The 26,386-nt window shown below is 41.5% G+C and overlaps 1 protein-coding gene across 2 annotated transcripts in view; it reads left to right on the plus strand.

Annotated features, from left to right (window-relative positions):
• Window positions 1-2,233: 2,233 nt before the first annotated feature.
• hdac7a (histone deacetylase 7a) overlaps window positions 2,234-26,386 on the plus strand; it is a 58,215-nt gene continuing 34,062 nt past the window's right edge. The window contains exons 1-2 of one of the 2 annotated variants that reach the window (XM_080899286.1): window positions 2,234-2,422; window positions 20,169-20,237. In XM_080899286.1, coding sequence (XP_080755412.1) covers window positions 2,404-2,422; window positions 20,169-20,237 — 88 coding nt within the window. In that variant the 5' untranslated portion in view covers window positions 2,234-2,403. Of the gene's footprint in view, window positions 2,423-18,934; window positions 19,138-20,168; window positions 20,238-26,386 lie in introns of those variants that run through there. The other variant, XM_080899287.1, reaches the window with a different exon arrangement.

Below are 26,386 nucleotides of genomic sequence, written 5' to 3' on the forward strand. Positions count from 1 at the left end.
CCGCAGAGCTTTAATTAGTGTTTAGTGCTCTTACAGCTGGACTGTAAAGGTATAAATTAGAAGTGTGGATGTAAATACATAAATATGGTTGCCCGCTCCTTAGTTTGTGGCTATTTTATACTTTTCGTTTAGTTTGTCACAGAGCTTGCAATAAACAAGCAGCAAATCTAGATGTCAGAATCTTGCACACAGCTCTGCAATCCAACCTGTAATGTACTGTGGTGTGGTTTAAATACAGTTTTATCTTAAACAATCTGCTAAATACAGAATCTGCAGCTGACAATGCTTCCCCTCGCTGAGCATCATCTGAAAGAATTACTAACTTGCAGTGTTACTGTATTGCACAGCTTGCATTACTTTGATAATGAAGATCCAGTTCTTAACCAAAATTGGTGACACTGACTGTATAAAAAAGACAGACATAGCCACTGTGATGTCACCTACTGTTTTAAACCTCTGTTTTAATGTGAGAAAGAGGACGAGGAGAGGAGGTTGAGGTACAGATTTTAGTTTTGGATAAAGGTAGGAGAGGAAGAAGAGCAGTGGAGTAAAACATGGAGAGCCAAAGTCAGAAAGTAAAGGTTTATTTAGGTCTAGAATATTAAGTGTAATACAGCAGCCAGGGTGAGCATGAGCTAAAACATTACAAAGATTACTGGATACGTTTCTATGAAGTTCATCTCCAAAGTGCTGAATCCTATTACCACTGGTGATCCCACATAGCTTTACCTCAAATCTCACCATAGGTGATGAATGACCCAGTTTAGGCCAAGTTTTAGCTGTCAGACCTCACGTTTCACTCCAGAATACTTGACCTGGACAAGTTCATGGTCAGGTGCCCTTGCCCTAGTCCTGTGGCTGCAAAACAAGCCTGGATCATCACCACTTCATCACCGTACGTGACAGTTGGTATGAAGTGTTTTTGCTGATGTTCTGTGTTTGCTTTTCACTAAATTTGGGACTGTGCATTAAAGCCAAACATCTCCACTCTGGCCTCATTTGACATGCAAAATTGCAATAAGTGGATGAAGAACACGCACACACAGTTTGGATCTTGGTCTCTTCATCAGGTTCTTAATCAGTTCCTCCTTATGGACTCACATACACACATAAACTCACACAAAGGTTGACCCCGAGGGGAGGAAATTGAATTAGCAGTGTGTAATGCAGCTCCTTGTGTGTGTAATCAGCGCAGGCTTAGAATACAGGACCATTGTAAGACACTGTGGTCGGTGCCTGGAGAACCAGTAACCGCTGGGGGAAGCTGCTCTTATCACCAGATATGATTATAGCTGAGGGAATGTGTGTGTGTGTGTGTGTGTGTGTGTGTGTGTGTGTGTGTGTGTGTGTGTGTGTGTGGGAGTGGTGGTGAGATTTGTGTGGGAGTCATGACTGCGTGGGGAATGTGTGTCTACATGCCTGTGATGGTGCACAAGTACACAACTTTTAAAATGATGCAAATAAAAAAGAAGAAGAAGCTGAGAACTATCGTCCCCCCCCCCCATGAGACCCAGCAATGCACTTTTTTATAATTTTTGCATCCAATGTTGCGCCAACAAAAATAATAGCGGCATTTTTTTACATTCGTTACAGCTAATGCTTTTGATCTGTGTACATTTTTTCTTTTGTTTTTTTTCTTATAGTGTTTTTATATCCTGTGGTTAGAATAACAAAAATACATTCGTTTTTTTTTGTTTCCACTATCATTGTTCGAAGCAGGCTGCAGGCTGTGTTTTCCACTGTGGATGTCATTGTTTTTCAATGTCTGTTAATTATTTTTGTGCTGGTATTTTGCCTCCTGATATAGTGTTTCCTGCTATTGTCTTTTTCTACCAGGCTAGCTGCCTCTGGACTTGAGCCAGCCAGTCCCTCCTACCTTAAAATACACAAGCACACATACACACACATCATGACCATGAGTGTGCGCGCACACACACACACACACACACACACACACACACACACACACACACACACACACACATTCTCTGTCTCTGCCCTCCCTCTGCTCTCCCTTCCTCCTCTTGGCACTTGAGAGAAAACACAAGAAGTCAGTGATACGGCAAAACCAACTCTGTGTGTGTGTGTGTGTGTGTGTGTGTGTGTGTGTGTGTGTGTGTGTGTGTGTGTGTGAGGGAGGGAGGGAGGGAGAGAGTCCACCAGTCAGCTCAGAGGGGTTAATCTCTCTCTCTCTTTCTCGCTCTCTCTCCCTCAGTCTCTCCCTCCCTCTGTTGCCTTTTGTTGCGGCCCCTCACTTTCTCAACTCTTGGACAGAGGGAACTGATACTGTGCCTTTGCATGTGTGTGTTTGTGTGTGTGTGTGATGTTGGAGAATCCTCACCACTTTCTGGAACTGTACATGAACATGACTGATGGGACTTTGTGAAGCACTCCTCGCGCTGAATGTTTACAAGGCAGACTGGTAAGGCAGTCCTGTTCTTGGGAAAGCTGTCTGATTTCATGCAAATGCAAAAGTGTCCGTGTGTGTCTATATGTGTGTGTATGTGTGTGTGTTTTTGGGTCTGCGTGTGGGGAAATGCTGTCAGCAATCCAGCAGATTATTTGCAAATGTGTGGTGTGTTTCTGCGTTTTTTGAGCTTTGCGAACTTTTTTTTTTAATGTTTTCAAGATATAAAAACGCTTGCAGAAGGTTCCTCTGTCTTTTTGCTTTCCTTTCATTCCACCTCCTCTCCGTATCCCCCTCTTTCTGCCCGGCCCAACTTACTCAAGTTACCGGCTTCCTCCTGTTGTTATGAGCCCCGTGGTTTCTCTGCAGTACTCTGAGGGCGCTCCCACGCTCTCTTAAAGAGAAAGAAAGGAAGGGAAACGGCGATAACTATTTCAGAGCCACAAAAGAAGTGGGAGAAGCATGGTACGGTTTCGCTCCACGTCTCTCTCTCTGCACCTCCGTGCAAGTTTTTGTCCCTTTTAGCACTGAGCAATTTGGAAAAATGGATCTTCCTTTTGCACTGGTTGCTTACTTTTTTTTCTGGACAAAAGTTTTCTCTTTTCTTCCAAGGTGGTGGGGTAGTGAGAAAATTGGAAACAGAGCCACCCACAGTGGAAGTGAGTCAGCCCGGCATTTAGTGGTGTGTTGACTTTGGAAATGGCAGGGATTGGGGGCGGTGGTGGTGCTAGTGCAGGGGGACAGAAGAAGTTGTCAGAAAAAGAGAAAGAGAAGAAAAACAAAAAGTGTCAATTTGTTCATATTTTCTGGTGAGGGTCCCAGAATCTGTGCAAAGTGGGAGCTGAGTTGTGGATAACAGGCATTATAGGAGAGGAGAGGATAGGAGAGGAGGCTGTTTATAAAGGGAGGGAGCGGCTTGTGTCCATCTGGGACAATCCCAAGTGCTGAAAGCTTCCCCACCCTGATCCCAAACATCTCTCTCCCCCTTCACTCCCTCTGTCTTTCTCATTGTCTCTCTCCTGCTCCTTCACCATAAAATGCAAGTGGATACATTTTGATTTCAGTCTGTGGAAGGCATCCAACTTGTTGCATTTACAGACACATGCCGCTATTATTTTCCTTCTGCCTTTTCTTTCTTTAAATATCCTTTGTCACGTCCTGCCTCTGTTTTCCCCTCTGCTTCCCTGTGGATAAACTGCCAGCATGTTAGATGTAACATGACAACATAAAACTAAGAGAATGGGGAAGCCCTGCTGCATTTTTGAATTGCATGTTGCATAATATAAAACAGTATCAATGCATTGTGGAAGAAGCACAGGCAAAGCACAGACTGTGCAACATTGTGATTCAGTCACAGCAAGTCACAGCCAAAGGCTATTGTTTTGTCCCATGGGAGAGATTATGGCTGATGGTTAACAAAACAGGCAAAAAGCTGATATCACAAAAAAAAAAGAAAAGAAAGAAATTTGATTTGTCCATCAGCAGCGCCTTACAAGCCAGTAACAGACATTTTACACATGTTCTCCTCTTTCTCATCACTCACCACCTTTAAATATTTACTGCTTTCTAAGTAATTTAATGCCAGAATGTAACCCTGTAGAACATAAGCCACAACCCAGTCAGTCTCTTCAGTCCTCTCCCTTTGTTTAGCCTGCATGACCTTCCTCCAGCTCCTCTACTTCCTCCTCTTCCTCTTCCCTCCCTGCTCTGCCTTCCTCCCTCTGCTCTGCCTGGATACCCAGCGATAAGGGGACAGCGACGGTAGCACTTCCTCTCGCCACAGGAAGCAGGAAGTGTTGATTTCCACCACAGCCTCCCTGGGCAAACTCTGCACTGAGTCCACTGGGATCCTCATTCGCACTCTCAGCCGTATCGCAGCGAGCCTGGGATACAGGCAAAGAAGCGCATGTGTTGTGATTGGAAGCTGTCTGCTCACAATGACCCCAGTATGCATTTGCTTCGCAGCTGTGCCTCCTGACTGATTTTCATGGGAAAGCACCTGGGAAGCAGCCTGGTTTGCGTCTCTTTGACCTCAGGCTTGGCTTGCAGGTCACAGGATGATTGGCTAATTATTTCCCTAATCACGCTGCATGTTTTGTTATCACCCTCTGTGGCCACTGATGTGGATGGAGGCGCTGTTGAGCTTAAAAAAACACAAACAACCATTCATCAGCTAATGGATTCCAGTTACGCTGGTGGGTGGGAGGGCTGGGTGTGAGCCAGAGAGAGAGAGAGGGAGAAAGAGGTGACATAAAGAGAAGATGGGGAAGACAAAAAGTTGTGCATTAGGGCAGAAACGATACCTGAAGGGTTATTTTTCCGTTTTCTTACTTGTTTTTGTTCTGATTATGTTAAGATTATTATGATGTTATGATATCTTTGTGTGTGCGTGTTTTAAATTTGCACTGCCAAGTGAGGTCATGACTTCTTTTTTTAAAGGTTGCTTGAACAACATCTTCACTAACTGAAAACAAGGTAAAGAGGGAAAGACAGATGGACACAGCAGCAATACTGAGAAAATTATATTTGATTTGGGAAAGTATTGGCATCAAATAATCCTAGACCCACTCAGTTGGGTTTTTTAAAAACTTGTTCCAAGATAGTATTAGGAGGATATTATTTTTCAGCGAGTGACGCACATGGCCAGAAAAACAAGTGGAATTATTTTGAATTCTGAATCAAGGATTTGTAAGAGAAAGCAGGAACACAGCGGGCGGAGGGAGGTTTGGAGTCTTCACACACCCCCGTTCTCTGCTGCCTGTTGGAGCGGGGGGGCTAGGAGGAGGACTTGGCCGTCCGATTGGGGTCTGGAAAGTGGGGCCTCCCTGCTGCTGCCGAGTCGGGGCGGTCTGCTTCTCTCCACCCCAGGGAAAAGGGTAACACTACCTGGGTCTGGGTGCAGTTTCCCCCCTCCAGGGGCAAGGGTACCTAGACCCAGTTCGTAGAGTACGCTTGGGGAGTGTGATTGTGTGTACAGTGTCTATTTATGTCTGTCTCCACGTTGGGTGAGTGTTGAGTAATTGCATATGAGAGCATGAGGGTGAGAATGGATGTCTGTATATGTGTGTGCCTGTTTGTCTGTGTCTATATGTCAGGTTGGGTATCAGACGCCACCTCTGTAGGGACATCTCAGGCCCTCCAAGGTATGGAGGCCTATCTCCCCCCACCACTTCCCCTGCCAGTGGCAGACACCCTCAGGTGTCGGTGCGTTGGTGGTTGTTTGTGTCCGGGGGTGGGCGTCCAGGTACACACCGGCTCACTCCTGGTGGCTGCTTGTCGGGGCCTGGAGCCTGGGGCTCGCTCGGGCCACTTCGGGGGTGGGGTGCCCCCGGCCTCTCGGCCTGGGGCTCGGTCACTCCGGCACAGCTGACTGCCGGCGGAGCTCACGGACACGTCACTGCAACCCCCCTGGCTTCTGCTCCGCGGCTGCTGAGTGACCCCTTATCTGGGGCTCTCCTCAGCTCTTTCTGGGACAGTGGCACGGCTGCCCCTCTTTTGGTCTTCCTTGGTCTCTTGTGTTCTGAGGGTCTCTGGATGTCTGGAGTTTTGATCTCCTCCATACCTGCTTCATGCCCTGGAGGACGGGGCTGTGGCCCCCCCACACCCTCTAGCAGATCATTACATGAAGGAACCTTTTAAATACAAGCGTGCTCATGCTCACAGGTGTACACACGGGTGCTCACACACACAAACTACACCCTTTTTGGCTCCTACCTCAAAGCACACTGTGCACTGTCGATCTTACGTGCTGCACAATAATGTTTAATATTTAGTATTTACTGTTATATTCCCATAGATCATCGCAATGATGTTGTTTATTATATTGCTCTTTTTTTTCTTCTGCTTGTTTTCTCTTTTTTCTTTCTCAACAGGTGATCCAGGTGATTGATATATGTATTTTTTGTCTGCTTATTTTGTTGGTTTTTGCCCTTTATCCCCGTCCCTCTTCCCCACTGTTTTTCTTTCCCTCTTTCTTTCTCCACTTTCTTTTCCCCAGTCAAGTCTGTCCCGTATTTAGCAAGTGAAAATAAAATAAAATAAAATAAACAATAAAAGGTGAATCAAATAGACCATTATGGCAAGGCTGGGATGGTCCATTTGGTAAAGTAAATCCGTTGGGCATCTTTCTTTGCCTTTAGACAACAATTCTGAAGAGCCAAACGGGACAGGCAAAAAAAAGAAAAGAAAAGAAAAAAGAGAGAAAGCAGGAACTGTGAAAGTCAGAGCGACTAAGTATGAAACACCACACACACAGAGTTTTTATAGTGCTGCTCTTATTATTATTATTTTCCGGTGTTTTCTGTGTGTGTGTGTGTGTGTGTGTGTGTGTGTGTGTGTGTGTGTGTGTGTGTGTGTGTGTGTGTGTGTGTGTGTGTGTGTGTGTGTGTGTCTATATATCTATGAAAATCATTCATCATCTCTCACGCAAAACCCTTGCATGGTGGAAAATGTGTTGCCTAAGTGACAGAAGTGGATGAGGTCTCATGTTACTAAACTTTACGAGCTAGAAATTTGCATAATGAGAAAAGGACACATCTACTTTTTAAATTAATTCAATTAAATTCAATTTTATTTATATAGCACCAAATCACATCAACAGTCAAGCAGCTTTATATTGTAAGGCAAAGACCCTACAATGATACAGAGAAAACCCTGTCAATCGGATAACCTTGTAGCAGTCCGAGCAAGCACATGGAGAAAGTGGGATGCAAAAACTCCCTTTTAAGAGGAAGAAAGCTCAGATGGATTCAGGCTCAGGGAGGAGCAGCCATCTGCCATATACTATGACTGTCTGCACTTTCCAGATGGTGAAAAAAAAGATAATTTGCACCTGGGATGTGGATTGATGCTAAAGGTTGTGGCCCTTGTCATTAAATTTTATGGATATTGGATTTAAAGCCTAGCATTATAACTTGGTTTTTCTCGTAATTAACCACACAAGTCAGAAGGGGGAAAAAACATTAATGAAATAAACAGAAGAGTGGCAAAGGCAGCTACTTGTGAGTTTGACTAAGCAGCTGAGTAGAAGAGAAAGCAACAATGCCATAGCAAAGGATGCTGAGACATTTGGGCGATTAGGAAACAGCGGAGATATGAACCTAAATTGCGGTCGGGTTAAGGGTCAAGAGGGGTGAGGAGGTCAGATAGAGCCCGGCTAGCTCAACTTATAACAGGATATCCTGCAAGGAAAAGCCATCTGGTTCTCCTTCTCCCTCTCCTTCTCTGTCTTAAATTCCCACAAAAGGCACAGCAGTAAGCAGAGGTATAACCTTTCCATGAAAACCCCTGAGAAAACACAAGTTCATCAGTCATCGGTGCCAGACAGCTGATGTATGTGCCTACTTCATGTTCTTCTTCTTCAGCAGAACTCGGAGCACACTGAGTGTTTTATATAAGTGTGCGATGACAGCTGTATGATGTTTTTATCCACTTGTTTCAGGGGCTTCAGCAGCTAGAGGGAATTTTCCTACAGGGGTAGCAAAGTTGATCTTATCTTAACCAGACAGTGTCTAAAAAACACAATGAATCATCCCTCTTCTGTTTCAGTCAGTCATGCCTTAAACTGATATCAACAACTTACTACTCAGAAAGAACTGTTATTCAGTCGCAGTTAAGCCCCATTTATGGAAGAGGAAAATGAATTAATGGAAATTTGTCATATATTAAAGGTATTTGTATCAGACGGCACTTGGCACTTTTATACATGTTTTCCTTCATTTGAACCGGTGTGAACAATGACTTACAAGCGCAATCAATGCCAGAAATTGTGAGGCAATTCTAAGAAAACCAGTACTGTGGTTTGTCAAGACATCTAATAGCAGGAAACTACCGAGAGCACAAGATTTTTGGTTTTGTTGCTTCAAAGGTGTCACCATCTCATTTGCTTCTTTGCCACGTGTTGTTGTGAAACCAATGAAGGGAGAACGTCTGAAGCGCATTTGTGATAGTAAAGTATGGTATACCCTCACGGCCACTTTATTAGGCACACCTGTTCAACTCAGACATGCTCACACGGCAGCACCACAATGCATTGAGGCATGTAGACGTTGGCCAAGCCGAATTTCAAACTGAGCATCAGAATGGGGAAGAAAGGTGATTTAAGTGTGTGAATGTGAGTGTGAATGGGTGAATGACTGAATGTAGTGTGAAGCACTTTGGGGTCCTTAGGGACTAGAAAAGCGCTATTCAAATGCAGGCCATTTAAGTGACTTTGAATGTGGTGGTTGTTACCAGTCAGGCTGGTGTAAGTGTTCCAAAGACTGGGCTTTTCCCACATGACCATCTCTAGGTTATACAGAGAATCGCCTGAACAAGTGAAAATATCAACTGAGCAGGAGTTCTGTGGGAGAAAATGCATCGCTGATATCAGAGGGTTAAACTTGTTCAAGCTGATAGGAAAGCAACAGTAACTCAAACTGCATCCAAGGTTTGCAGAAGAGCATCTCTGAACACACAACATGTCAAACTTTGAAGCAGATGGGCTACAGCAGCAGAAGACCACACCGGGTGCCACTTCTGTCAGCTAAGAACAGGAAACTGAGGATACAAGCAGGTTCACCAAAACCGGACCAGAAAAGATGGTCCGATGAGTCTCTGTGTAATTCAAATGATACAGTCAGAATCTGGTATAAACAACACCAAAGCACGTGTCCAATGTGCCTTCAAAGATTCAGGCTGCTGCCATAATGGTGTGGATATTTTAGTACCAATTTTGAATGCTACAGACTCTCTGGTTATTGTTGTTGACCATGTCCATCAATTTATGACCACAATGTACTCGTCTTTTAATGGCGGCACATCTGTCTAGCCATTTTCTTATCCAGATATCCAACTTTAGCCTGTCCCATCTGGCACGGGGCAGCACAGCGGTGCAGTGGTTAGTACGCTCACCTCAAAGCAAGGATACTGGCTCAAACCTGCTCTGTGTGGAGTTTGCATCTTCTCTCTGTGCAGCTAAAAGGAATGCATGATTCTGTGTCTGGAGATCACACTATCAATATCAGTATATGGTAAAGGCATATAGTCAATCTTAACATTAGCTTCTCACAGATGATTTTTATGTAGATGAGAGGTCTAAATGGTACATACCCCAGCCGTCTAAAAATGGATGTGACCAGACAACCACATATGTTCTCGGGGACATTGATCTGTATCTGCATGTAAATGATGTTACTGTCTCGTTCTGTGCTGCACGATGAGCTTATAGTTATGGGCCTTAGGATCTTCGAAGCTTCTTGTTCCAGATTAGACAAGTTGTAAACATTCAAAGACTTTTTTCTTTCTTTTTTTTTTCTTTTTTTTTTTTACCTTGAACTGAAGTGGTTCAAATAACCAGGTTAAACTCTGGCTTGTTTACAACCCATTCTGTTGTTGGAGCTCCCTTTTGTTTTCACATATTTACTGTAAGTGAGGAGGATTCTACTATAACAGAAAGCAAGACCCTAATAATTCAAAATGATGCTTTAAGCATACACACAGCTGGCTTAACAAAGCCCAGGCTGACACTGCCCGAGAAACAAAACCATGCCAGCCTGTTTTGCTTATTTAACAAGGACTGCAATTATATTTGTTTAAAAAAAAAATCAGTAACAACGCAGGATGACAGGTTACTAAAACTGTCCGGTAAACACCTCGTGAGTCCATGTGACTTTTGTTTACAGGGGCTGCTTCACTTGTAATTGGGTATACTAAATCTAAACAAACTGACAAAGTTGCCACAATGCTTTGGACCCCGGTTAAATATCCGTGAGCGTGACAGCACTGTGAAAAAGATGCAGGAAAACACAGGCCAATCATAATTTACTGTATGTGCATGGCCAGAGTGTGCCAGCAGCTATTTTAGTCTATCCTGGATTGTTTTATTTTGACAGGAATTTAGAGGGGAAAAAAAGATAAATACTACTTTATGATCTTCTACAGTTTCTTCAGAGAACTGCCTCATTTGCTCAACGTGTCAGACAGACTTCAACCAACTAATTCTTCCCATTTTGTGAAAACCTTCATGTTTCCCCTTATGCAACAGTTATGCCAAAGTATAGTCATTGTTCTCTCCGTTCGCTGAATCACATACTCAGCCTGATATTCTCACATTCGAGTGCGCTCTTTAAGAGGGTGACATTTTCCATATGGAAAAATTAACTTATTTTTTTCCTACCCGTGGTTAATCATGACACAAACAAGACACACAGAGAAACACAGAGGGACAGACGGAGAGCGAAACGAATGAGCGAAGGATTGAAAGCGAGAGAGGGGGAACAAGAGTAGAGCTATTTTTGGCCTGTCTGGGTGTTTCCTACACACACACGCTCACGCTTCTCAGGCTTGTTGTTGTTCAGAACGGTGGGTGTTATAAGGCTGAGTTTTGATTTGATTTGACTTTACGTTTTGAGGCTTTGTATATGTGTGTGTGTGTGTGTGTGTGTGCGTATGTGCTTGTGTGTGTGTGTGTGTGTGTGTGTGTGAGCTGGCTGCTGACATCCCTGGGATTTTCTTGTGGTAGCTATGGTTTCTTGTGGTGTTTTGAATAACTTACCATAACTCCAAACGTCCTCGGGGTGTTAAGGGATCCTCGGTCCTTCATCATATACTCCTCTTGTGCCGTCACCGGAGCTGACCTCAGTTCACTTTCAATCAAACCAGATCAAACGTCCAAAAGAGAGGCTGTAATTCATTTAGTCAAAACCGTCTTTGTGTTCAAGTACTTACCGCCATCTTTTGTTGCTCTGCATTAAACCTCTCACAGATCTCTTAGTTTTTTTAATGGCTTTGGTAGCGCTCGGATTTTTAAAATGCTGATAAAAGTTTCTCTGCAGTTTAAAGATGCTATATGTATAGTTTGTATAGATAAATAATGCTATACGACTGGTGTGTGTGGTAATGCCTCTTAGACCGAAGTGGATGATGAGATATTGCACATAAAGCTGGAAAAAAAGTAACACTGTTTCTTTGTTTTACCTTTCAGTGGTGGTTAGTGATGACTGCACAAATGACACTGTTGCTATTTTGCGGAAAATGCCTGTCAGCGATCCATTGTGTTTCTGTGGACTGCATATGTCACCGAAGCTTTCCATGCACTGAGTCCTTTCAGACACTGGTTCAGCCTCAGTCTTTTCACACATATCTGTAATTTGAAAGTAGAAAGATGTATATTAATTTCCTGGAACTTCCCTCACTTTGATCTTAATCAAAGGGTTTTTTTTTAACTAACAAAAAATGCAAGTCCCCAGAACAAAGACATCCTATAATGTGACTGGATAAATACAGTCCACACAACATGAATAAAACCTGAAAGACTTTCAAAGGTCTGTACTGTATATAATGTATGTGCTTAGCTTATTTATGTATTAGGATTCTGCTTGAAGATGCTAACAGTCTCATGTAAAACAACGGGACTAACAAACTGATGCTGGAAAAAACGTAAATATTTAAGACTCACAGCAAAATTAAGTAAATTAAGAGTAAACCTAAAATAAAATAAAAACATAAATCTTTAGTAAATGATAATATATAAAGGTAACAATCTTCACAAGGGAATGTGTTCAGGATTCTTGTTTTGCCCAACTCTTAATACCCAAAGACAACCTAATTAACTAACAATAAAGAGGAAGCAAACTTCTCATGTTTATATTTATTTCTAAATATCTCTATATTTATCTCTTATCTCTATATCTATATTTATGTTTTTTTACGCATTTTATTCTCATATCATTAAGAGTTCTTTCAATTAAGAATGATTTTGCAATCAACGCTGTGCTATCGACCTACAGCTTGGATTTCCTAATACATGGTTTCCCATGCAGCTCATTGTTACTCACTCCTCATATGAATTGGTCCACAGCACAACAGCTAGACCGCTAACAAAAATCTGCAAAACCTGCCACTCCATATCAGCCTTGATCCCTGCTTCCCATCTCTGCTTCCAGTGAAATTCAGAATTCATATCAAAATTTTATTAGTGCACATGCCTTTTCATGGCCTTATCCCCGCTTATACAGGAGAACTGCCAAAAGCTTATTACAGCAGTCGCGCTTTCCGTTTATCAGATCAAGGTCTTTCAGCTGTTCCCCATTCTGCAACCACACTTTTTAGGTTGTAGCTCCTAAAATGTGGAACAGTCTTCCTCGGTGCATTAAGTCGGCTGAGTCTGTGGTTTCTTTCACATCTGCTGACATTTTTTATAGGTTTTGCTTTTTAACATTGTGTCCTTTTTTGTTTTAGTCTAGTCATACTGCCTTTGTGTGCAGGTATGTACAGTATGTTGGGCTAGGCAGACCCATTATGACGACTGCAACATTTGTGTCTGCTCCTCCTTAACTCCTCCTAGACAGGTAATCAATCTGGATTAAACTTATATTATATACATTGCCCAGGTTACCAGCACTGTCGACATCTAAATAGCTTTTTAAAATTAATTTTATAATTTATATAATTTGAGCTTTTCAAATTATATAAATTTGACATTCACATATATATATTATGTGAATGGTGGCTTAAAACATTAGATCTACATTATACGTATATTGTGTACATTATGTGTACTCTGTTTCTAAACTCATGTTGATAAAGTACTTTTAGTACAGTGAAACTTTGGGGTCTGAGAATTGTGTTGTCATCTGTAAATAAGTGTGGAAAAAGTGGCGCTAATAATGCCTGTACCCTGATTACCAATGAATATGTAGCTTGGAAGAAGAAGAACAATAAATATATAAATCAATTATTTAGTTATTTAGTATTTATGCACAGCCATTTTTGCCACCTCATATACCTATATATAGTGATACAATGAACATAAAAAGAATAACATCGTAAATCAACGTACATGTCCGTGTTTTAATACATGAGCGAAATGAGGAAACAGTGAAAGCTCATTGTTCTAATTTCCACATCCATATTTTTACTCTTGTCCTTTACTAAAATAGCTTTATATGGTTTAGAGTTCAAAATAATCCTTATGTGTCATGAATGGGTCTCAGTTTATCATCTGTCTTGAAAACAACTACTTTAAGCATCTTTTCTCTGATTGGTTGCCCCTCACAAGCTTAAATAGTAGGTGGGCGGGGCTTCTGTTTGCCTGAGAAGACCATATTAAGCAGCGGTCCCCAACCCCTGTGGTCCCGTGGCCCATGGACCCGGGCCATATATCTGGCCCAGATATCGGGCTGCGAGAGTTGAGGCTCGGGTGTGAAATGTATGGTTTTCAGGGTTTTTATTGGTTTTTAGCATTTTTTTTTTTTTAGCATTTTTATCATTAACTTGGTTTCCCCGGGTCTTTTTCTGTGTGTTATGAATAAATCTTCTTTTTTTGGTACCGGTATTGGTTTTATTTTGTTTATTTATCCACAATACCTTAAAGGCCGGTCCGTGAAAATATAATCGGACATAAACCGGTCCGTGGCACAAAAAAGGTTGGTGACCGCTGATTTTAAGGACATCTCATCCCTCTAAAATGAGGACATCTGGACAACTGGAGCAGTTTGATGTCTGAGTTTTCAAATCATAGGGATTACTTACATATACATTGACCTTTTATAAAAGCTTCTTGTTTTATGCTTTGAATGTGTGGCTAATGCATTTTTTTGTGTGGGTGTGGGTGGGGTATTGGCAGTTTCTGGTATAACTCAGAATGCAGGCTCTGAGCTTAAATTTGTGAAGAAATGCATTTCTTCTGTGTGCTCAGTTTGGTGGAACTTTAAAAAGCATGTCTGAAGGTTTCTGTCTTTATATCATGATTAGAAACTGATGATCACCAGACTAAGGCAGACTCAAACATGGTGGGGGGAAGCATTTTCAGTATGTTACACATATATAATTTTAGCTGCTTAAATTACTAGCAAAGAGAATTCTGAAATGAAAATATGTAAACGCACACAAACACATGGCTGTGTGCATACATCTATGTCCGCAATATTCACAAAAATAAAATCCCAGTGCTTTTCCTACCAAATATTTTCCAGCCTTATTATTTTTATCCTCTTTGTTCTTGTGTTTACACAGCCCCACTAAAGATAATACATCTTTTCCTCCCCGTCTGCCCCTCCTCCTCCTCCTCTTATTACCCTCCCTCTTCTGCATCTTCCCATCTCCCTCTTTCCGTCTTCATCTGGATACCTTTCTTTGCTTCCTCCTCCTTGGCTTTTCTTCATTCCCATCATCCTCTTCTGTTTTCTCTCCCTCAGCTCCTTCCCTCTTCTCATGCAGCATTCCTCACATTCTTGTTGGCTTCATAAGGGGAAGGACCCCGCTGGCAGACCAAGGCCAAACATTATTACAGTGCTCCCAGCCTCTCTCTCTGTCGCTCTCTCCGTTTCTCTCATCCTATCTGTCTTATTTTTTTCCCCTCGCTTATCTCCTAAACCACACTGCTCAGGTCCTCTTATCCTCTTCCTGACTTTCCTTTAACTTTTTAATCCCTTCCCTTCAACATTCACTCCTTTATTCGTTTTCTCTTAAGCCTCCACTAATTCCATTTTACTGATAGTATCTGTAAGCTCGGACTTTAACTATGTTAAACCAGTTTACTGAGACTGCTGTCTCTCATAATTAGTGGAAATAAGGGTCATACCATTCCCTCTTACGCACAACAGACTCATTTGTGTTTATACCAGAGCATGTGCTGTTTTTTAACGACACACTGTCTGCACATGGTAGATCAAGTATCAGACACAGATGCTCACAGCAAAGGCTCCCCCAAGTTACCCAACGCACACATACACACAGACAGACATCCACTTTACCTGTAAAGTAGATGACATTTAAAGCATCCTAAATGAATTTAATCAGTTGCCTTTTATTTTGTGAGGACTCCAGTTTAGTTTTGCACATTCTTTATTTTTTTATTGTTGTTTTTGTGAAGAATCACTTCTTGTGTCAAATGTTGTTGCTTTAGCAGTAGCACATCCCTGCAGGTGGGAGGCAACTTTGTAGCACACATTTGACCACATCCTGCCCCATATACTAAACTGACAAAAAAAAAGAGCCGTACGTCAAACTTTTCTATGTCATTTCAAATTAATTTACATCTTAAAGGATGACTGATCATGTTTCTAAAAAAAAAAAAACCTGATGTGCATTGCATCATTTTTCTGCACTGTCTTCATAGCTGTGTTATCCCCTGTTGTATCTTAAGAAGATAACATGGATTATTTGATTTCTTACAAAAGCGTTAATACATGCGATGAGTTTTACAAAAATGTGAAATCATTTTGATTTGAAAATCTCAGGAATCAAAGCATAGCACACTGAAATAGACGCCAGTTCCTATTATTGTTTGTGAAAAATACCAAGTGACCAATGCTGGACAGAGTGTGTATGCATATGTATCTATTCCTCTCTCCCTGTGGGCGGTTGCCTGCTGCGCTGCTTTTCTGTCACCCTGTGGTTTGGTTATTTTCAGCTCGAAACCGGATGTGATTCAGACTGCATGCTAGATTGTGTAATTGAATGGACTAACCACATACACACACACACACACACTTTTTGAACGCGCACAATCGCATAAACGATGCAAACACAAACACACAGGACACAACCCTCTCTCACACACACCGTTATATCGTTAGATACACCCACACACTGAGGGTTTCTGGGAACAGTGCTGGGTTCCCCCCGTTCAAAGAGCCACCCGAGGGTGAGCGAGCGGACGATGAAGCACCACCAGCAGCAGACAGAGCGCTCGTTTCTTGGTTTCAATATTGGTCTTAAACATCAGTTGTTGACCTGGCTTACGCTGAGATCGGAAAAAGGATAAAACGCTTGCACACGCTCGTGCTCTGTGGAAACAAAAAGGACGGTTAAAAGTGGGGAAAAACATTGTGAAGTGCTTGTGAAACTTATTATAAATGTCAGTTTCTGACTCAAAAAAAAAAAAATTTAAACGGTACTCTACAGATGGTGCTGAATTAAGAAGAGTGAGAAAAACAGGGAGTAGATAGCGTCTCCAAGCACCTCCGCCATGCATGAAGACATTCCCTGCGGCCTTATTTAAAAATAATAATAATAATAATTCAAACTAATTTCTAGCAGTTTGGTGTATTAGTTTATGTTTTAAAATGTCTTCTAAATGTGAATGTTTGACAGGAAGTTCTGGGAGGAAGTTTGTTTTGCAGGTACAAACAGAGGTTTGATTTTTATGGTGCTACCCTGGAGAAATTACAGATTTGCAAATTATTGTAGAAAAGGGCCAGAGAGGTTTACTGAATCATGCAGACCACAGTGGAGTGGTTGTGACGCGAGGATGTGTGCGATTCACTGTCAGTGGCCTCTACCAGAAAACTGCCTCTTGATTCTAGGAAGACTTTGGGCTATAAGATTTGACAAGGCAATGTTCCTGCGTCACGCAGGCTTCCACAGCAGCGTGTTGTACTGCAAGTGTGTGCGCTTGAAAACTGACAGGATGCTCTACTTCCTTGGTGGTCTGAAAATGTCAAGAAAAAAATGTGTATCTGCACATCTGAACATTGCACAGAACTTAGTGTCTTTAATCTCTGAAAAAAAAAAGTAGTCTGCATTACCGCAGGAGAGAATTACAAACATTCAGTCCTTCGTTATTATGAGGGAAAATAAAGATAGCTAGACATCGAGAGCATCTATTTGGATAGTTTTACCCTGATTTTAACTGTTTCAACTGTAAAAGTCTATTATGACTCAACTTTGTTAAGGATTATGTCAGCCTGCTTTATTTACTGCCACATCCCTTGTTTAACCGTAACTGCTCTTAATTACCCCCGTTTTCTTTTGATATTAGCAGTATCTGCTGTATCAAGGCAAGGTGTACACCGATTACAGTGGAGTTATTTTTACTGTTATGCCTGTAATACTTAAAAGTTCATCAAAAACAGCTGACAAATGATGACTGAAAGCAAAGTTCTTCGTGAAAATTAAGCATTTTAAAGAGAGGATTATGGATAAAGTCTTTTCCCATAAATAGCAGGACTGATCACGTCAAGCCACCAGCAACCATGATCTCTCTTTCTGCACAACATACTTGAAAGCACAATAGGAAGCTTGTTCACACTTAATACTCAATTAGCGTGAACAAGCTATTGAAAAACTACACAAAATGTCCATGTTTCTACATGACTGCATTTTCTTTCATAACAGACTTCCTGCTTGCTCTACCACACGAGTGAATCGGGTGCAGTTTTAAACACACAGATTTACATTCTTCACGTACAGGAGCAAGTAAAGTCATTTGTATTTGTAGAATCGAGACTACAGTATATGGCATTGGTAATTTGGCACATAGAAACTATCTGAGACATTTTTTATGAGGGCCCCTTTAAACAGCCTTACTTTGTTTTTCCTGCTGTTCTTTGGGACAGCAATGAATGTTATTCAGCTTCAGCTCCAACTGCAGATTAATTTCCAAAGATTAATGTAAAGTTATTTCCTGCGCTCCCACAGTTCAGTTTTGTTAGGAAATATCTCTAATACTTACCTTTGTGATTCTATATAATACTGTGATAGTGGTCTATATAAGTTATTTAGGAAACAAATCTGAAATAGCTTCATAACTGAGCACTGCAGGCAGGAAATCAGAATTACAAAGGAAACCAAACCAGGTTCAAAAATTGTTTTTGTTTCCTGAGAAAATACTTGCAGCTTTTATGGTTTTGTGCAGAAACTCACACAGACTCGAGTTTTAATGTGCACCCAAACAAGCTAATTTGTTCGGTGCTATAATGGTTTTCATTGCACATTAGCTCAATGGTGTATGACTGTAATCAGAGATTTTCTTGTCCACACCTACACCACAGACAGACAAAGTTAATGGAGTGGGGGGTATGAGGCGTTTGAAAACGCTATTCAACAGTATGTAATTTACTGTAAGTACAAGCTCAGGAATCAATATGCAGGACAACTATTTATATTCACTGTACTATAAATAAAGTGAGCGCTAAGAAAGGTATTGCACAGCAGATCTGTGCAAGTCAGTGCTGTAGTGATGGAAGTTCCATTTTGACCAACATCTGTCTCATCTTGGAGGGTCACATGTTGCCGTATCCTGACATGAATAACACTGTGTGGGTTGTTTGTTGTTTTGGAAACATTTAAGCATTTATGACAAATAGTAAATGTTCGCAAAAAGAGCCTAATTTTGTTTTGGTTTTTTTTCTGGGGGCCTCCAAAAGAACCCTGGAGATCCCAGAGCCGAGTCACTCTGCTTGCTGCTGGAAGTTCTTGACAGCAGATGGAGCCACAGAGAGGGAGCTATTATTTTATGTGGCACAAAATCCCCATCTTATTTGTAAGAAAAAGTAAGAAAAAAAAGAAAAAAAAAGAAAAGAAAAAGAAATAAAGTTAAGAACGCCATACAAGTTACGAGCAGTCAAACGCGGAGCGTGCACTTAAAGGGAGTGAGTCGGTGCGGGAAAACAATAGTCAAGAAGGTCCTGTGTGAAGTCAAGGCTATTTTTGGTGGGGCCCGCCTCGCCTGCTATTTCTGTCAGCAGGAGAGCGAAGGGGAGGGAGCAGGGCTTCGAGGGGGCCGGACTTACTTCTCTGTAACTTGCCTCCGATAAGTTCCTGTTTCGGCTCCTCAGTCAGTACAGGCTTCACTGACAATACCAGCGGACCTCTCCATCTCGCTTCCATCACGTTCCGTCAGCTTTTTGGCTCTTTTTACTTGTTCAACGTTTCAAAAACAGACTCCGATACAAGTTGGATTATCTTCAAGTGTGACTGGACTCTTTGAAGGGGCGGTTAGGTGTAAACGGGCTCCAGTTTACAAGGTAGGCAAGCGCTGGTGGTGACACGGTCCGAGCAGCTGAAAGTTTGATAAATGTTCTTAAATTTCGGGCTGTTTTGAGTCGGGCTTTCGACTCGTCGGGCAGGTGCAGTATGGCGTTAAGCTACGTGCGCAGGTGCACTCTTTTAATTGCTCGCGAGCGCTTGGAAAAGTGTCACGCGCGCGCATCTTTGACGAAAACTTAAAAAAAAAAAAATTTGGTACTTTTCTCGAGCTTTAATTTATTTCATTAGTCTTTTGTACATATGTTACATAAAGTCACCATCAACTCCAACAGTCGTTTTAAAACATGATTTGCATTACAGCTCAAGTCATTATGAAGCAAGAAAGTGACTTTAAAGCAAAGTGCCGTTGACAAGCTGTAAATCACGTAAATAATGTCTGCCTTCCTAAACAGAGTAAGGAGTGCTTTGTTGAAACTGCCGGAGGTGTGTTAACCACAAACCTACGTTTCTTATCAGTCATTTCTTAAGATAAGATTCAAATATTATTTACTTTTGGCCCCAGTGAGGTTGAGCAGATGTCGGCCAGCATCACAGTTTAGCAGCAGCACCTCCGCAACCCAGTTTAAAGTGCAGGTGCACTGTTCGCGTACTTTTCTACGACTGGGATTATCGCGTGTGTGTGTGTGTGTGTGCGCGCGCGCTTGCGTGGTACAGCCCAGACCACCACACACTTTTCTCATCTTTTCTATCCACATGTGGGTCAAAATAGTGCACTAGACCTGTGGTTGATACATCACATGAGCAGCTCACATTGTGCCAAGTGCCAGCACATGGCAGTGGTGAAATCTATTAACACACACCTGCAAGAAACGTTGTCACCTCTCTCTTTAAGGCTGGTATTAAAACTGCTTTGTTTATTGTGACATTTTTAGGAAAGGTTCAGAGGTGAAAGCTGCCAGTTATCAACTGTGTTTGTTTTGTTGTTGTTGTTGTTGTTTTGTTCATTGTTGTTAGATATTGTGAATATGAGCTCCAGTTCAGTGATATACTTTTGTCTTTGTCCCCACAGATGGAATCGGCACCTCTGGGAACATCGTAAAGACTGACAGACAGGACAGCGTACTTCCCACAGTGGCAGGTTAGACCTTAAACCTCTGCTGAAAATGTTCAGAATGCAGTTCTGATTTAATAAGTAGTTGGGTTTTTTGGTAATATTTTACTTGAACCTCTTAAAGTTAGGCAAAAGCCATTAGCGCTGAAACGCTCTTGTGGAAAAAGATGCTGCTGCTCTCCAGGCAGTCCCTGCTCACGACTACATCTTGTTTTCTTTACATCATTTTCTTTTTAACATGTGCGCGTGCTCACACACACACACACACACACACACACACACACACACACACACACACACACACACACACACACACACACACACACACACACAGTGTATGCAATTTGGGTGACAGCAGTTTTTCCACAATGATCTAAGCTGCAGTAAAAGTAGAGAACAGGTGCTGGCCTAGTTGGAAAGACGCAGCCTCCTCGGCTGTGTTTTTCATGTGGGTTTAGAAGTTAGTTTTGCTGCAGGTCATGCAGAAGTTTAATTGAACATGCGTCACGCAGTCCTACAAAAATGTGTGAATGTAAATTTACCACATGAGCTATTTATTGTTTAGTAAACGTCCAATAGCATCCGGTTTTAGTTAGTTTCCTACTAAAACAAAAGACTTAGTTCTGTGTTCGAATTAATATTAGGAAATCACTGGTACCAGTGTATAGTACAGTAGAGGGATTCACTTCACTTTTTTATATTTTCACTTCCAGGATTGTGTAAGAGTCATCAGTAAGGATTCTGACGGTCATTCTTCTTGGCACAAAAGCTTCTCACATAAACATCTGGAGATATCAAAACATATTTCCCCCTAATTATGGCTGATTGCAACTGTTTCTTTCACAATGTGGTCATGGTTAGATAATGAAAATGTTCGCTCTGACTACTAGTGTGATGCAGGACGTGAACTTAGGTTAACCCTTTAGCACTCATTTCAAGATGCCACCATCTTTCCAGTAAAATAAGAGCTGGCTTGTTACTTTTCTTTGTAATCGTGTCAAATTTTCAACAATTTTCAGCAACCCTTCCTGTCATGTATTCATCTGTTGTGCCTCTCTTTAACAAAAAGCCTAGTTGATGCTTTTGTTCTTAAACCTGAGCTCAAAAAGTATTTGATCTGCTGCTCCAAGCATCAGAAACAAGTGACCCAGGCTGGCACTTTTAGTCCTGCATTTTTAGTTTAGATTAGCATTCTCTGCTGTGAAGCATGCCTGTGTGATCACGCTGTGTAGGATTACAATGCATGACTCTCTGAATGAAAGCCGGCTCTCGCTGTGCCAGGCTCTGCTGACTGCATGCTAACCAAGGACCCACTATGGGCTTTGTGTGTCTGCGTGCATGTCTCTGGAAAAAAAACTAAACAAAAAAAACCCCATTGAGGTCATGGCCGTAACTGCAGAGTCTGGTTACATGCGTGTTGTCCACACAGGGCAACTGGCACTGGCTCTCTATCCTTTGTCTTCCTCTCTCTAATTTCTCCATCTCAAACATGCACACCTCGCTTTAAATCATTTGGCCTGTGGAGTGCATTGCCCTTACGCCAGACGTCTGAAGTCGGAGATTGGTTAGCGATCTAAGGTGGCGGCGGTCTGCGCCAGATGTGCATAACATGTGAAACCACCATTTTAAAAGCCTCTGGAGCTCAAACAGCCCTTTAAACTACACAGAGTGCTATAATAGACCTGCAGGGTTACGTCCCACTTGTCCTGCTGTGTCTGTAATAGCCTTGAACTAGAGCTGGGCGATAGAACGATAACGATATGTATCGCGATATAACTTTTACTCGATAGAGAAATTAAGCTATCGCGATAGACCTCGCCGCTCTTGTCCTCTTAAAAAAAAAAAAAAAAAAAAAAAGGTCAGCCGATCCAAATTCAGTAGCGCAGAGCCGAACCAATCACAGCCGCAGCGTCACGTCGCGTGACTTGTTACGTACAGCACAAGTGCCAAGCCGCACGTGTGTTTGTTTGGGAAGCAGCCAGCGGGTAATGGAGCCAGCGCATAATGGAGGAAATGAGTGTGCCGACTAGAAAAATCAACCGAGCGTGACCGAAGAGAAAACAGATGATGGTTCCAATGCCGGAGAGATTGTCGAACGGAAGAGCCATAGAAGTTCCGTAGTGTGAAGGTATTTCGGCTGTTTCAAGTCTGACAAAAAACAGAGTAGCGTGCACTGTAAATTGTGCCGAAAACAAGTCTGGAAATACAATAAACTGGTGCATGCGTCACACTGTGCGCCACGTTATTGTTTCGGTGAAATGAATTTCTACAATACTGTTAATTCTACTCTCTGCAGTGTTTAAATGCTTACATATACACACAGTTACTGTCCCTCCACACATACGACTCGGTTCTGCTTCTATGCCCCAGCTTTGTTTACTTTTTCCCACCGAGGCTTCTAGACTTCTGATTGGCCAACATTTCTGCACGGTTAGGAATCTAGCGCCACCTGCTGCTTTGGCATGTTCATAGCAGCGTTTTCCTTCATTTCTGCCTTTATGTGTGGACGGGATTATTTTTTTAAAACGGAAAATCTCCGTTTTCAAAAATACCCGTGTACGTGTGGACGTAGCCTCAGTCTCTGACTGGAAGCGCTAATTCATCATTCGGCTTTTGTCAGACTAAAGTAACTGTTACAACTGTTTGAAAAGCTCAGCTATACAACAAGGAGAGATTGAGAATTTCCTTTTAGTTCTCAGTTTACTTGATATTGACAAAAGTTAGTCAGTTTTGTCTGTTCTTCTGTAAAACAAACTAAGATTTATTTTTAGAATTAATACTTTATTTCTAAGTGGAATTGACAATTTAGTCTGTTTCGTTTGTTCTATTTTGAAACTTAAACGCTTTAGCGGCTGCCTTTTGTGTAGTTTGCAATATTTGCCTTTATTTATCTGAAAAAGTCTCATGTTCCTTAAGTACATCTACCCTGTTGAACTTATTATGGGAAATAAATATTTAAAAACAAGCTGCTGATTATTTCACGTTTTACTTGTGAGCAACGGCACATTTAAATCTTACAAATATAGTTATTTGGCTGATATCGTGATAGATATCGTTATCGCCTGAAATGAAAAAAACATATCGTGATATGAAAAAATCTCATATCGCCCAGCTCTACCTTGAACCCTAATTTTCCACATACGTGAAACAGAAAACACGCAGAAGTGCTGTTCACTTAAAGAATAGCTTGTAATACTTGGCTCCTGTAGCAGTTACCAGAAGTGAGAGCATACAGGTATAATGATGATTTCGGACAAGTTTCACAATGGCTTTCAAAAGCTATGTCTATTAATAAAAAGACCTTCACCTCATATTCAACTTCTTCCTCCAGCAGCCTTTTCCTCTACACGCCCTAGAAATGAAAAAAGACACAACTCTTAATCCTGCAAACAGAGATATTTCAAAATAGTTCAGTTTTTTTTTTTTTTTTTTTTTTTTTTTTTTTTTTTTTTTTTTTGATTGACCATAGTAATGTTATTTTTCAATAATTGTTTTCCTAATAAGGAGTGAAAAAACTGCCTTTTTCAGGGCTGTCAGTGAAATCAACAAAAATTCCTTACAAATTTCTTCATAGAAAATACGACTTATTGCAGTTTGCATGTGTACTCTGCTCATTTTCTCAGGCCTTTACTCTATGGATCGCTAAATGGAGTAACTCCAACAGTCATGCAGTGGAGATCACATATCCTAGTTGTGGTTTCCAGCCACATTGGTTAGCTGATCTGGGTACTGTGTTTCTTTTAGTTACCGGTTCCTGTTGAATTAAAGACTCAACTGGAGGAAAGTTGATAAGCAACAATCAATCAATCATTACCTCTAATGCTGGTAATCGTTCTCACTTATTTGTATATCTAAGTAACATGATTCCTATTGAAACATTTAATCAGCAGGTTTAGCCTTTTATTGAGTTGATATATCACTAGAAGACTGTAATGTTGCAGCTGCTAGACTGTTTATTTAGAGCTTAATTGTGCTCCTTCTTGAATTTCCAGTTTGCGCTTTGGCACCCAAATAGCATTAGGTCATTCATCCTCTGCAGCTGCAAATTCAAAAACGTACTGACATTTTGTACTAATGAACAACATATACATTAAGGTGATTTTGAACTCTAATACCCATTAAAGCCAAATGGGAGTGCAGACACAAGCTGTTCAGTAGTCGAGGTAGTAATGGTTGTAACAGTAGACGGCGTTGGAGGTTTGGCGGCTATTTTTGACCTGCTGAACAAATGGCTCAATTGTCCTGCCTCGAGGTGCATGAAATCACTTGATATGTCAGGGGTAATGTTATATAATACTCTCCAAGGGGGGCTCACAGGACTGTGTTTGTGTGTGGTGCAGTTGTCTACTTTTTATTTCATTTTAGAGCGTGTGTGTGTGAGTTTTTCTGTGTCTGTGTGACAGGCTGCACATATTTAAAATATTTTCTTGCAAGGGGACTGAGAGACTGTAAGAGTGTGCGCTGTGGCTTGAGGTAAGAGTGTCCTCAACATTTTATTACTGTGTCAAATCAATTCACGTTGCATTAACCTTTGAGCTAAAATCTTTTTGCTGTGGTCTGCTGGGTAACTGGTCTCTTATTGGCCTCCAGCCTCACTCTGATACCTCCCCCTCCCATTTCTCTCTCACTTCCATGCACACAGCCGTGTACATGCCGAGGCACGTAATTCGGATTAAATTTACTGAAGTCAATGGAATTCTTTCTTCTAAGGATTTATTCCTGTGGCATTCAGGGTATAAAAAATCCCGAAACACTCAATTTTCACCTCAGTTACAGCAACTGTGCCAGACGAGAAGCCCTGGATCTAAATCTGTTTCTGAGTTCCAAACTTTAAGGAAGCTGGGGTTGTTCCCGTTTCCCACTATTGGTGAGAAACAAATACACGGAAAGTAAGATGTCCTAGCTTTAATTAGTATCCTCTTCTTTTTTTGTTTTATCTTTCCCTCACCACCAGTGGCTGGGTTTTGCTGGAGATTTCTTCCTGGTAAAAGGGAGTTTTTTCTTCCCACTGTTGCCTAGTGATTGTTTCTAGGGGATCATCTGATTGTTGGTGTTTTCTCCAGCTACTGTAGGCTCTTCACCTTGCAGTATAAAGCACCTTGAGGTGACTGTTGTTATGATTTGGTTCTATATACATGAACTTTCATTGAAATAAACTTGAATCAAAGGACACATTTTACTATTTGTGTACCATTTATTTTAAAGCTAATTTGCTTTTGTTTATACAATTAATACTTAAGTCACCGATCCTAAAATATTCAGGATCAGTGACCTTGTCTTTGTTCTTTTTTCTTTGAAATGGTTAGTTGCTGACTAAACATTACATATGTAGAAATAAAAATCAAGAACATTCATGTAACAGCCCTGAACAAAAAATAAATTTAGATGTTAACTGAAGCATTAAAGTTCTTTGGAGATACAGGTCCATCATTAATGCTAATCATCTTGCTCATAGATAATAAGTTAGCCTGATTCCTGATACTGTAGAAGCCACATATCAGTCACAAGTTCTCCGAACCAGATGATACCGTCTGACCTAAACAGCTCAACCAAGTCATGATTCAGCTCACACCGACTGATGCTGACCTCGGATCAGATGGCTTGTTGTAGGTGCGGATGTAATAGGATCTGACCGGACTCCTGACTTTACATGTGACTCCGTGTGTGTGTGTGTGTGTGTGTGTGTGTGTGTGTGTGTGTGTCTTGATTATCTTCAGTGACGTTTACAGCTTCAGGCTGATTTCTTTGTAATTGAATAGGAGAACCACACGATACAGGTTTATACAATGCCCATCTGTGGTCAGTGTGTCTGTCTGGGTGTGTGTTTCAGTATATGTAAGACAAGTTTCTGTGAGACACCCCTTTTCACCGAGGATGATGAAAACAAATAGTACTGCAACAGAGGTGAGAAGAGCTGCTGTGTAGTTTGAAATCTCCAGTAAACTAAAACCCGACACGTACAGGAGTTTTGGGCCCGAGGCAGATGCCTATTTTTAGAGAGTAAAACATTCCGATATTGAAGGGTAAAGTGAGGTTGTGCTGGAATTGCATTGAAAGGGGAAAACAATGGTGTTGCTGTTTGTTGACTTTCCAGAAATGTATTTCCCGAACTAGTTAGCAACTTAGGGCAAAGATGCCACTTGACTCCATACCACCATTTGCTCAGCTGTGATGCT

The sequence above is a fragment of the Rhamphochromis sp. 'chilingali' genome (assembly GCF_963969265.1).
Source record: "Rhamphochromis sp. 'chilingali' genome assembly, chromosome: 12".
Classification (NCBI taxonomy): Eukaryota; Metazoa; Chordata; class Actinopteri; order Cichliformes; family Cichlidae; genus Rhamphochromis; species Rhamphochromis sp. 'chilingali'.